Here is a 12671-nt window from a genome sequence, read left to right as displayed (position 1 = left end):
TTGGGTGAAGAGGGGATCTTTGAGAGCTATATCAAGTTCGCCGGTGTAGTGGCTGAGGCCCAGCTCCTGGATGAGCCCATTGTCCTCCAGAATTGCTCTGGGCAGCTGAGGCTGGACCTGGCCCTAGACCCGTGCAACCAGAGCTCAGTAACCCTTTATTGAACAGCCACTGTGGTCGTGGGCTGGGCCTGGTATCCTTTTCAATTTTAATTAATTTATTAATTAATTTATTATTTTTTTTGCGGTACGCGGGCCTCTTACTGTTGTGGCCTCTCCCATTGCGGAGCACAGGCTCCGGACGCGCAGGCTCGGTGGCCATGGCTCACGGGCCTAGCCGCTCCACGGCATGTGGGATTTTCCCGGACCGGGGCATGAACCCGTGTCCCCTGCATTGGCAGGCGGACTCTCAACCACTGCGCCACCAGGGAAGCCCTAACTTATTTTTGATAAATAGTAACATAGTGACATAGCTCTCAAAAATCAAGCAATACTACAAGGCTTACATAAAAAAACAGCAACCCTGCCCCATATCTCTCAGCCCTATGCTTTCACACCTTTTAGCAGTTTGTTTGGGTGTCTCCATCCATATTTCTAAACAACATGCTTATATTATTAGTTATTGATTTTTCAGTTTTGACCTTATCTGTTCATTTCCTACTTTGATGAGGATTTAGCCCTTTTTCCCTGCCCCCAAATACATACATACATATCACGATTTCTGCGTAAGCTAACATATAGTACTTGTAATTACAAGTATGTATGTATTGTTCCCAGCAGAGCCCTGTAACATACTATGATTATATTTATTTTCTTGTGTAATTTTTCTTTGCCTCTACTTAATAATTGCCCCCACTTTTTCACTTGTTTAGTTTCTATATACCTATTATTAATTCATTATCAAACTTGTCACCAAAACTGGAAAACACCTACCCAACAGGTGCTTTTTTTTTTTTTTTTTAAATCACACTGCTTCCAGGATCTTAGTTCCCCAAGCAGGGATCGAACCCGTGCCCCCTGCAGTGGAAGCACGGAGTCTCAACCACTGGACCACCAGGGAATTCCCTCAGGTGCTTTTTTTCCTTGGCGATGCCCTTCCTAGAGTTCTCACGTCTCCTACTCACATTCAGACTGGTGGCTGCCAAGGGCTGCTGCCACACAGCTATTACCTGGGAGCTGTCTGCCTCACTCTGGGGATCCAGATTGTCCTCTGTTCTGTGATAAATCTCTTATTGTTGGAGCCCAGTGGATTCCTCTTCATCCTTTACTGCCTTGTTTTTATGGAGCATATTCTTCAGTAGCTTCCCGACAAAGGTTACTTGGAGGGCATATTTTTGAGTTGTTGCACATCTGCAAATGTTTATTCTGCCTTAATTTGACATGTTGGCTGGATATTATAATTTCAAATTGGAAATCATTTTCTTTCTGAATTTATAAGTTATTTTCTTATATATTCTTTTGAGTGTTGCTGTTGAAAGTCCCAATCCATAAATGGTGATTTGTGTTTTCTTTCCGAAAGTTTTTAGGTTCGTCTTTTTTATCCATAGGTATTGAAATTCACAGTGGTGTGTCTTTTCTCACTTGCTGTTCTGGATACTTTATGTGGGTCTTTTTAACCTTGAAACTCATGTCCTTTAGTTTGGGAAAATACTATATCTGTTGATAATAATTTAATAATTTACTCCCCTTGTTTTCCCTTTCTGGAATTCATATTAGTAGGAAGTTTGATAAATTGTCTAATATTCTGTTTTCCTCATCTATTCTTCTATCTCTTAATATTTTGTCCTGTCTTCTGGGAGATATTCTCTACCCTTCAATCCTTTTGAATTTTGAATTTTTATTAAAAATTTTAATTCGAAGAGTTCTTTCTTGTTCTCTGAATATTATTCTCCCCCCAGCATCCTGGTCTTATTTCTTCTCTTATCTTTGAGGATATTTCATGGTTTTTACTTGTCTTCTGTTCCTTTCATTTCTATTTCCAAAATTCATTTCTATTTCCTTCTAGTTCCTTTTCTTCCTTTGTTGTGATATTTGTCATTCATGTAAAAGAAGTTTACCAAATAGTTAATGACCCTTGAATTTCTGGTTATACTTCAGAATAAGGCATTAAGCAACTGATTAGAATCTCACATTTATGGACAGGAGGCCTCACTATGGATAGCTTTCTAAACTGGTGGGACCCTGAATGTTCATAACTTGTCTTATGAGCTTGTCAGTATCTCCAGAAAAGATTCTTCTAATCTCTTCATGAGAGAGGTGGAAACTGTAGTTAAGTGGAAATGATAAAAGCATAAACAACTCTTTTTAGCAGACTAGACATGCAGAAGAATTCATCAGTGAACTTGAGAGTGAGTCAATAGAAATCGAAAAATAAAGAGAAATTTGGGGAATTCCCTGGTGGTCCGGTGGTTAGGGCCCGTGCTTCCACTGCAGAGGGTACGGGTTTGATCCCTGGCTGGGGAACTAAGATCCCACGTGCCACATGTTGTGGCCAAAACAAAACAAAACAAAAAAGAGAGAGGAAATTGAAAAACAAAAAGAAAAGCACATTCAGGAGCCTTGGTACAATATCAAATGGTTTACCATACTTGTAATTGATGTCCCAGGAGAAGAGAGAATGTGGGTCAGAAGTAATATCTTAGAAAATTAGCAAAAGATAACAAGCACAGATCCTAGAAGCTCAGGAAACACTAAGTAGGATGCATACAAAGAAAACACACCTAGGCACATTATAGTCAAATTGCTGAAGGCAAACATAAGGAAAAAATCTTAAAAAAAAAAAATCTTTAAGGAAGCAGGAAAATATACATAAAGAGGAACAAAGATAAGAATGATAGGGACTTCCCTGGTGGCGCAGTGGTTAAGAATCCATCTGCCAATGCAGGGGACACAGGTTCAAGCCCTGGTCCTGGAAGATCCCACATGCTGTGGAGCAGCTAAGCCCACGCACCACAACTACTGAGCCTGTGCTAGCCCGTGAGCCACAACTACTGAAGCCCGTGCACCTAGAGCCCGTGCTCTGCAACGAGAAGCCACCGCAATGAGAAGCCCGCTCACGGCAATAAAGAGTAGCCCCCGCTCGCCACAACTAAAGAAAGCCCGCGTGCAGCAATAAAGACCCAACGCAGCCAAAAAAATGAATGAATGAATGAATAAATAAATAAATTTTAAAAAATAATTCATTCTAAGGTGAAGATAGTAACAATTTATTGTAGAGGTACAATGGAATCATAGAAGTACACAATTCAACCAGAGGCAATAAAAGGAGAAAAAAGTAACAAAGATCCCATGGAACAACTCAAAAAGAAATAATAAGATGGTAGATTTAAACCCAACCATAGCGATTATTAAATGTAAGTGGACTAAACTCTTCAATTAAAGACAGAGAATGTCAGAGTGGTTTTCTTTAAAAAGGCAAGACTCAAATTATATAATGTCTTAAAGAAACCCACTATAAAGATATAGATAGGTTCAAAGTAAAAGAATAGGAAAAGATATACCATTCCAACACTAATCAAAGGAAAGCTGAAGTAACTATATTAATACACAAAGCAAAAACAATTGAAAGAAATAAAATCAAAATTAATAGTTTGATATTTGTGCATTCTTTTCAAGTACACGTGGAACTGATATGGGCTATCTTCTGAACCACAAAACAAATCTCAATTTGAAAAGATTAAAATACAAACTGTTCTCTGCCCTGAGTAGAATTGAACTAGAAGTAAATAACAAAGATACCTAGAAAATCCCAAAGCGTTTGGGAATTAATACCTTTCTAAATATCCTTTGGGTCAAAGAAGCAATCACAAGGGATATTAGAAAACACTTTGAACTGAGTGAATATTAAAGCAAAACACATCAAAATTTGTGCTTAAAAGAAAAAAGCAGTGCGTAGTTGTTGTAACGTTGAACGCTTATATTCGAAAAGAATAAACTCAAATAATTGACCTGAGCCTCTACCTTAAACTAAGGGAAAAAGAATAAAGTAAACCCAAAGTAAGCAGAAGAAGGAAATAAAGTTAAAAAAAAAACCCAGTAAAATAGAAACAAAAATAATAAAGCAAGTGAAATCTATGGTTATTTCTTTGAAATGATTAATAAAATCTAGTCAAACTTAGACAAATTACAAATGTCAGAAATGAAAGAATAGACATAACTAAAGATCCTACAGATAAGAAATTTTTATTAACTATTACAATAAATTCTACAATTTAATAAAATGGAGAAATATTTTGAAAGACACAAACTGCTGAAGCTCACATAAGAAGAAACATATAACCTGAATATCTAAATCTATGAGACAAATTTAAGTCATCGTTAAATATCTTTCCTCAGGGCTTCCCTGGTGGCACAGTGGTTAGGAACCTGCCTGCCAATGCAGGGGAAATGGGTTCAAGCCCTGGTCTGGGAAGATCCCACATGCTGCAGAGCAACGAAGCCCGTGAACCACAACTACTGAGCCTGCGCTCTAGAGCCCGCGAGCCACAACTACGGAAGCCCATGCGCCTAGAGCCCGTGCTCCGCAACAAGAGAAGCCACCACAATGGGGGCCCGCGCATCGCAACGAAGAGTAGCCCCCACTCGTAACTAGAGAAAGCCCACGTGCAGCAGCGAAGAGCCAACGCAGCCAAAAATAAATTAATAAGTTAATTGAAAGAAAAAGAACTAAGGGAATAAGACACAAAAACACAAAGGGAACAGGAGAGACATGAGGAGTGAGAAGTAACGCAGCATGGATATGCAGGGGGGGGCCTGAGTCTTCAAAAAAAAAAAAATCCTCATAGAAAGCTCCAGGCCCAGGTGCCTTCACTTTATGGATTCTACCAAGTATTTAAGGAATTGACGCTACCAGTTCTATACAAATTCTTTCAGAAAATAGCAGAGAGGGAGCACCTCCCACCTCAGAGGGAGACCTAAAAGAATTTACCAAAAAAGCTACCAAAAAGACCCAAAACCAAACAGAAACAAAGCTAAAAACTTGTAGTGAGGTGTAGGGAGTTTATCAAGGTGACAGGGTACAGTCAGTATATTAAAATCTATTGTTTCTCTGTCCTAGCAATGAACAAATGGAAATTAAAATCAAAATAGACCTCATCTCAAGTGATTAAAAACAAAACAGTGAGAATTTTGTAACTAGATTGCCTTGGTATAAATCAGAGCCCTATCATTTACTAGATATGTACTCTTCAATAAAATTAAAATTTTTTTCTATGCCTGAGTTTCATCATTTTGAAAACAGGTAGTATGTAATTGCATCTGTGTCTGTAGGGTTGGCAAGAAAATGCATGGAAAGTCTCCTTAGGTCAGTAGCCTGCTCAGGTCAGGGTGGGTTGTCCTCCTCTGCCCCAGCCCCCCTCATTTCTTAAATGCATCCTCAGGGGCTAGGAGAAGCAGAAGTAAGTGTCCCCATTTCACAGACGGGGAAGTGCCTTGCCCAAGGATACAGTTGAACTCAGCATTCACCCTTTGGTCAGCAACATACATGGTGGAAAAGAGGGCTGTATCAGGCAGGCTCAGAAGTGGGAGGGAACGTGGACACAGCTCCCACAGGGCTGTTTCTGCCACAGACATGGACGTCCCGCTGCCTTATGAAGTTCTACGCTGTGGTGGCCGCGTCACCCACATCCTGGGAAAATCACAAGATTGCAGAGAGGATCGAACAGCGAATCTTGAACTCCAACCCCGTCATGGAAGCTTTCGGTGAGCTTGGTGTCCTCGGCACAGTACCTCAGTCCCATTTCTTCTGGAATTTGCCACCTTCCAGGGAAAGGAGCAGTGTTCTCTTTAGGAGAGGGGTGGAGGATAGTTTATCATTCACTGCCATGGATCCCCAACTTCCTCCCAGGTACCCTTAGCCTCCTTCCAGTAGAGGTGACGTCACTCTGTCGTCCCCTCCCTCTAGCCTAAGCAGGTGTAGCAGTGGTGCTGGAGAGGACCTTCTGGCTCACCCAGTCCAAGCCCCATCCTTCCGAACAGCTTCCTGATGGTTCAGGGAAGGGGACTTGTCTAAGGATGCACAGCAATTAGTGTCCATGTTGGCACTCTAGACGTTGTGCCTTACCGTCTGCCTCAATAGTAACAGCTTGGTTTTGATCCTTCTTCTCCTTCAGAGAAAATAGTCCCTGACTGCCTAGATTGGCTCTTTCCACTTCATTGCCAGGAAGTTCTAACTCAGCTGAATCGCATTTGCCAAAGCCCGAGTGCCCAGTCCGTAGTCCTGTCCCTTGTGACATGGAAACCAACAAAGGGGCCTTTAGGTGACTTGAGGATAGAGACCTGGCCCCAGCAGACCTGAGGCCACCTTAGCCCCTGGGGACTCTGTAAACACAAGGTGTGATCTGTAGGGAACGCGTGCACACTGAGGAATAACAACAGTAGCCGCTTTGGGAAGTTCATCCAGCTCCAGCTGAACAGGTAATCTCTGCTGCCAGTCTCTGTGCCAGTCTGGCGCTGGGGGCGGGGGAGTGTGACAGTGTCTGGGGCAGTGCCCCGCCTGGGCCACCCCTGTGGGCAGAACTCAGCTCCTCCTGGCATGTTTTTATGTGTGATAAGTGAACCTGAGGGTGATCTTTGAAGCTGGAGAGCTCTAACTCCTCCAGCCTGAGGGACCCTGGGGCAATGTGCTTGTGCAGCCCATGTGTTCTGACTTCTACCCTTGCTCAGAGACTTCTAGCTAAACTGCCACCTCTTGGCCACACCTCTGAGCTTGAAGCTGGGGCTCTGTTCCTGCCTCGGGGTGGGGCAAAATAATGTACAGAGGCCTTGGTCCTGCCCCTGAGCTGGTTGGAGGGCAATGTCCCAGACCCCCAACCAAGGACTTGCTGAGTGGTCCCTAGTCCTCACAACCCCCATTGCCTAAGTGGAAGAGTTGGGGGAGGTTGCAGTCTGGCACACAGTAAGTGCCCAATAAACGTCCATGGGATGAACAGGCAACTAATGGGCTCCAGCCTGCTTGTACCCAGGGCCCAGCAGATGACTGGAGCTGCAGTTCAGACCTACTTGCTAGAGAAGACTCGAGTGGCCTGCCAGGCCTCCAATGAGAGGAACTTCCACATCTTCTATCAGGTCTGTACCAGGTGGGGCCCACAGCTGCCCAGATGCAGGGCGGAGATGGGTCTGTGCCCCTAAACCTTCCCCTCCCTGTCTTGCTTCATGCCTGCCTGTCCACCTGGTTTCAGCAATGCCACCACTTATTCCTACAAACTTTATGTAACACTTCCGTCACACACTGGGTCTTGGCTCCCAGGATGGCTTTGGCATGGGAACGTGCTTGCCTTCTCTGTCAGATCAGAAGGCCCTTGAGGCTGGGACTGTCTCCACAGTGGAAACTGTCACTCTCAGATGGAGGGTTGTCCTCGAACGGCAACTGGGAACAAGGACCTCCCTAGACTGTGCCTCCTCCGTCAGACTGGGGGACCCCCAAGGCATGGGTAGTACGTCTCCCTGCTCTCAGATTGGGACTGGGGGCTCCCCAGGTGGAGTTTTGCTTTCTTCATCAGACTGCAGACCCCCTCAGTGAGTTTTCTTGCATCGGGTGGACACACCCAGAACTGTTGGCTGCTGCTTTTGCCCCCCTGCCTGCCCTGGGCTCTCTGCGGAAACCTCTCAGCCTTGTGACATTGCTGCCGTTTCTCACTGCTCTCATCCCAGCCCCAGGCGTGTGCAGGCCTAGGCTTCCCCAGCACCCCCAGCTCAGCCCCCGCCCCATCCCCACAGATCTGCAAAGGAGCCAGTGCTGACGAGAGGCTCCAGTGGCACCTCCCTGAGGGAGCCGCCTTCTTCTGGCTGCCCAACCCAGAGAGGACCTTGGAAGGTAGGGGGAGCCTTACCCAGCACCCTGGGCTGGCCCGGCAGCGCCCACCCATCCCGACAGGGCCTGCCTCCCTCACCCCTCGCTGCCCCTGCTGACCTCTGGTCCTGACTCTGGGCTGTGACTTGGATTCCTTTTCAGAGGATTGTTTCGAGGTGACCAGGGAGGCCATGCTTCATTTGGGCATCGATGCCCCCACCCAGAACAACATCTTTCAGGTCAGAGGAAAAGCCACACCACTGACATGTGGCAGCGGTGATGGGCAGCCCCTTTCATAGGGCCTTTCTCTCAATGTGTGAGACTCTTTTCCTGAGGATCTAAGATGTTAGGCCCCACTGCACAATCTCCAAGGAGTCGCCCGCCTCTCTGTGAGGCTGAGCCTGGAGACCGGGGGTCAGGGTGGACGGGGGCAGAGAGGACAGTGGCAGGGCACATAGTGCTATAGAACAGGCCAGCACAGTGACCCACGGAGGTCAAAGGGCAAAGTGCCTGGGTCAGTTATTGCTCCATTAATCAGAATAGAGAAACGATGCTGCCATGTGGTTGTCTAGTGTGTTAAAAGTTTTAAAATCATGTTCACACCTCTTAGCTCACTTGGTATTTTTCAACAGACCCATGGGTATGGAGATTATTCCCATTTAATGCTTGAGAAAACTAGAGACCTGCCCACGGCCAGACAGCACTGAGTGGTGCAGATAGAGTTTGTACTGGACGTAGTAATTCCGACTTCCCACCCTCTTCCTCTTCCTCCTGGGACACAGTGCTCACCCAGAGGAGCTGGGCCCCGCTCATCCCCACTGGTGGTCTCCCTTCTCCCATCTTTCTCCTCATTCCTGCAGAGCGGCGGGAGGGGATCTGTAGGATTGGCTGGCAGCAGAGACAGGGATGCCGCTCCAGGGAGATGGCAGTGCAGTGGAAAGAGACCTCCACCTCCAGAAGGGGGCTGCTCAGGCTGTAGGGGGAGATCACAGCCAGTATGGGCACCACCAGCCAAGAGCTTGGCCAGAGGGACAGCACATAGGACAAGTTGACAACAATAGGAATCTGGACAGGAGTGCTGTCTTGAGGGTGGCATGACCTTGTGTCCCAGCCACACTGCCCATCAGCACAGTAGTCTTCTCCTGAGGTGGGTTGTGGCCTGAAAGCCAGTAGCATGTGGGCACACCCTTTCTGGGACCAGACAGGGATGGTAGGAGAGGCCCTGCTCTACCGATACCAGGTCCAAAGGTTTCCAAGTTGCTGGACCCAGGGGTCCCCTTTCTACAGCCCCTCATCCATGTGGGTCATTGAGTGCGAAGGCAAGGGAGCACCCACTGGACAGACTAAGATCACAGATCCTGCCCTAGGCCAGGCTGTCAGAAGCCAAACAGTGCTGAGAAAGAGCCAGAAGGAGCCAGAGCCGAGCCCCCACCAGCCACACAGAGGTGGGGCCAGTCCACGAGGAACAGGAGTGGCCTTCCCACACGGTCTGCTCCTGGAGTCGGGGGGGCAGGGGGACAGACTGTGGGTGACTTGGCGGCCCCAGTGGCTGCCCCGGGAGGGATCTGAAGTTGAATTGCCTGGGTTCTCATCCTGCCTTTCTCCTTTACGAAGTGCGTGGCCTCGGGCTTGTGATTTAACCTCTCCCCATCTCATCTATTATCATGGGCACCACCATAGCACATGCCTCATTGGTTGTTGAAAAGATTACAGGAAATGATGCATGTAACTTGCGTAGAATTGGGTCTGGCCGAGTCATGGAGTAAGTGGGCAGTAATTGAGAGCTGTTATTATTCTGTTATCATAATTATCATATTCAGCAGGAGAGAGACCCTCCCCAGGCTGGGCTCCAGCCCTTGAGAAGGGGCCCACTTCGTGTCCTCTCCTGCCCCCTCAGGCCCTAGCTGGACTGCTGCACCTCGGCAACACCCGGTTTGCTGACTCCGGGAACGAAGCCCAGCCCTGCCCACTGATGGACGATGCTAAGTGTGAGTGCAAGGATGGGGGGCCTGCACCTCAGGCTTTGGTCAGACACCCGGGGAGCAAGGCAGGCCCTGCCGGAAAAGAGGCAATATTTGGTGGGATCGGGTGGGAGGGAGGCCAGAAGGTGAAATTTGGAATCAGTGCCCTTGAAGCCATAAGCTATAGGGCTCTGCCCTGGAGAAGTTACTCCTCACCCCATCTCTGCTGCAGCAGATAGCATCGCCCGCATCTTACAGATGAGAAAACGAGAGTTGGAGGGTTTATAAAGCGGTTTATCCCACTCATGGCCGTGTGGACTGGCACACAGAAGCCCTGGGTTCAAGTCCTGCCTCTGCCTTGGCCAAGCCTCCTCACCCACGTGCACCTGGGTTCACTCTGCCCCATTGGGTGGGTCGTGGTTCCACTGTGATGACTTCACGGGGCCTTGTGCAGAGGGATGTTTGGATGGAGGGTGTTTGTGCCTCCCAGGCTCTGTCAGGACATCGGCCTCACTGCTGCGGCTCCCAGAAGACCCTCTGCTGGAGACACTGCGGATTCGAACCATCAGGGCAGGCAGGCAGCAGCAGGTGTTCCGGAAGCCCTGCTCCCGGGCCGAGTGTGACACCCGCAGAGACTGTCTGGCCAAACTGGTCTATGCACGGTGAGTGCTCTGGGCCCTGCCCTCCTCCCAGGCCCCCCCATCTGGAGTTGGAACAGACCCCTTAGGCAGTACGGCTGGGCCCAGGGTGAGGGCTGCCAGATAAAGCAGATGGGTTCCCTGCCTTTCTCCCCAGACCCTGGGGGGCAGGAGGGAGTGGCTCCTGGGCTTTCCCCGAGCAAGGCCCTTGGCTTGATTCCGGACTACTCTGCGTGGAGAAGTTGCCACCTGGCCTAGATTCAGCATGTTATTAAAGTACAGGAGCCTGGCTTGACCTTGGTGATAGGTGAGGAAGGCCTGCCTGCTCTGCTGGCAAGGCCAGCCCCAGAGGTGATGTGGGTCCCTCCCAGGTCCGGGTGCAGACCCATGGGTGAATAGGCTCCTCTGTCTCTGTGTGCCCTTGTACTCTTGGTAGTCACCTGGGGAATCTGATAGATGGTGGTAGAGCCAGAAGCTTTGCCCACAGTCTTGAGCAACACTGCGCAGCAGGTGGAGCCCAGAACAGGGGGAAGGCGGGGGTCCTGTCCTTTTCCTGTTGGTTCTGTGGGCATCTCTACCCTTTGGCCATGTGGTTAAGGGGTGATTTGTTACTCTGGGTTCTGAGACCCTTTGGGGTGCCATTGAGGGTGTCTGGGGGCCCAGCCTCCTCTGAAATTATGGGACAGAACACGTATGTGTGTGTGTGTGTGTGTGTGTGCGCGCGCGCGCGCACGTGCATGTGCTTATAGGAACTTGGGTACCTGTGGAGAGGGTCCCCCTGGTTTCACGAACTTCCTAAGAGCTAAGAGCCTGAGAAGCTCTGCTAAGGGGATAAGATCCTCTGAGTGAAAATGGCCCAGGGCAGCTGGGCCCAGACTGAACCCGGTTCAGCAAGGTACTCTGTTCTCACTCCCTAGAAGCGAATTTCAGGTCAGAATTTGAGGCCAAAGATTTTTAAAGCTTTTGTGTCAAATCACTGCAAAATGAGCAGGGTAAAGTGTGATGATCACAGACACAGTGAGTCTCTAATCATGGATCATTTTACACACAGCAAACAGGTCATTGTATCACTAGCTCACTCATTTTTAGTACCTCAAATGGGTATTTGAAGTCCTTGTTGCAAAAATAGGAATCATTTACTGAATTGAAAAAAAGTTGCAGAGCAATTACTTAAACGAATGGTAAGGAAGAAACCCTTATATAGTATCATATGTGTCACCATGTTGTACAGCAACCGTCCCGTCATCTCAGGGGCGACGGTTCCAGAGTGCAGGTTGCCATTGTCCACCTCGGGTGACTCAGGGCCCCCTCGTGCAGGATGGAGTAGGGGGATGTGGTGGGGCCTTGAGCGCTGGCCTCCTCAGGCTGAGGTTTGCAGGGGAGTCCAGTGAACTCAGTGCTTCACAATCCCACCCAGAGCTGCCTGTCAGCCCCTTCTCATCAAGATGCAGCTGGGTGTCGGGCCAGGGGACTGAGGCAGACCCACTCCCTGTCTAGCCCCAGAAGCTATACCGGACCTCAGTGGTATCACAGGTTCAGTTCCAGACCACCACAATAAAGTGAGTCACACGAATTTCTTGGCTTCGTGGTGCATAGCAATGTTATATTTACACCATACTGTAGACTATTAAGTGTGCAATAGCTTTATGTCCAAAAGAACAATGTACATAACTTAATTTTAAAATAACGCTGTTGGGAAAATGGCGCTGTTAGACTTGCTTGATGCAGGGTTGCCACAGACCTTCAATTTGTAAAACACGCAATAAAGCAAAGCACAATAAAAAGGGACGTGCCTGCAGTTGGTCCCGTGCTCAGTCTTGCTCGCGGACAGGCCAGGTCTTCGTGTGCCTGGGAACGTGCGTGACCACGGCCTGCATGTGTAGTAGGTCAAGACAGGATGGGCAGGACACGAGAGGAGAGTGTTCAGCCCTTGACCTGTCAGGCTCAGAAGACAGGCCCTCCAAGGTGTGGCACCCAGGCTGGAGGGACAGTCCTGCCACCCCTCAGGCTCAGCCTGACGCCTCTCACCAGAGCCCACTCCCCCCGCCCCACCCCAACAGGCTGTTTGACTGGCTGGTATCGGTGATCAACAGCAGCATCTGTGCGGACCCCGACTCCTGGACCACTTTCATAGGTAGCAGGGGCTCACCCTCCAGGAACCCTCCTTCAGAAAAAGGACAGGAGGGCCCGGCACAGAGAGCAGAGCCCTGGGTCTACTGCGGGACTCCGGGCAGCTCCTTTCCCTCCTCTGCACCCATCTCCTCACCCTCCACCAGTGTGTGGGCG

The 12671-nt window shown here is 48.6% G+C and overlaps 1 protein-coding gene across 7 annotated transcripts in view; it reads left to right on the top strand.

The window, feature by feature from the left end:
- The window catches only part of MYO19 (myosin XIX), a 41543-nt gene that overhangs the window by 9650 nt on the left and 19222 nt on the right, over nt 1-12671 (top strand). For all 7 annotated transcript variants that reach the window (XM_089900984.1, XM_022552760.3, XM_089900982.1 and 4 more), the window contains 8 exons: nt 5565-5697; nt 6342-6411; nt 6960-7062; nt 7714-7810; nt 7949-8025; nt 9684-9774; nt 10238-10409; nt 12446-12519. In XM_089900984.1, coding sequence (XP_089757110.1) covers nt 5565-5697; nt 6342-6411; nt 6960-7062; nt 7714-7810; nt 7949-8025; nt 9684-9774; nt 10238-10409; nt 12446-12519 — 817 coding nt within the window. The remainder of the gene's footprint in view (nt 1-5564; nt 5698-6341; nt 6412-6959; nt 7063-7713; nt 7811-7948; nt 8026-9683; nt 9775-10237; nt 10410-12445; nt 12520-12671) is intronic.

Source organism: Delphinapterus leucas, chromosome 19 (assembly GCF_059928025.1).
Source record: "Delphinapterus leucas isolate spDelLeu-1000000601 "Yukka" chromosome 19, BTC_Dleu_Yukka2, whole genome shotgun sequence".
NCBI classification, from domain to species: Eukaryota; Metazoa; Chordata; class Mammalia; order Artiodactyla; family Monodontidae; genus Delphinapterus; species Delphinapterus leucas.
This window is presented reverse-complemented; position numbering and strand designations above follow the sequence as displayed.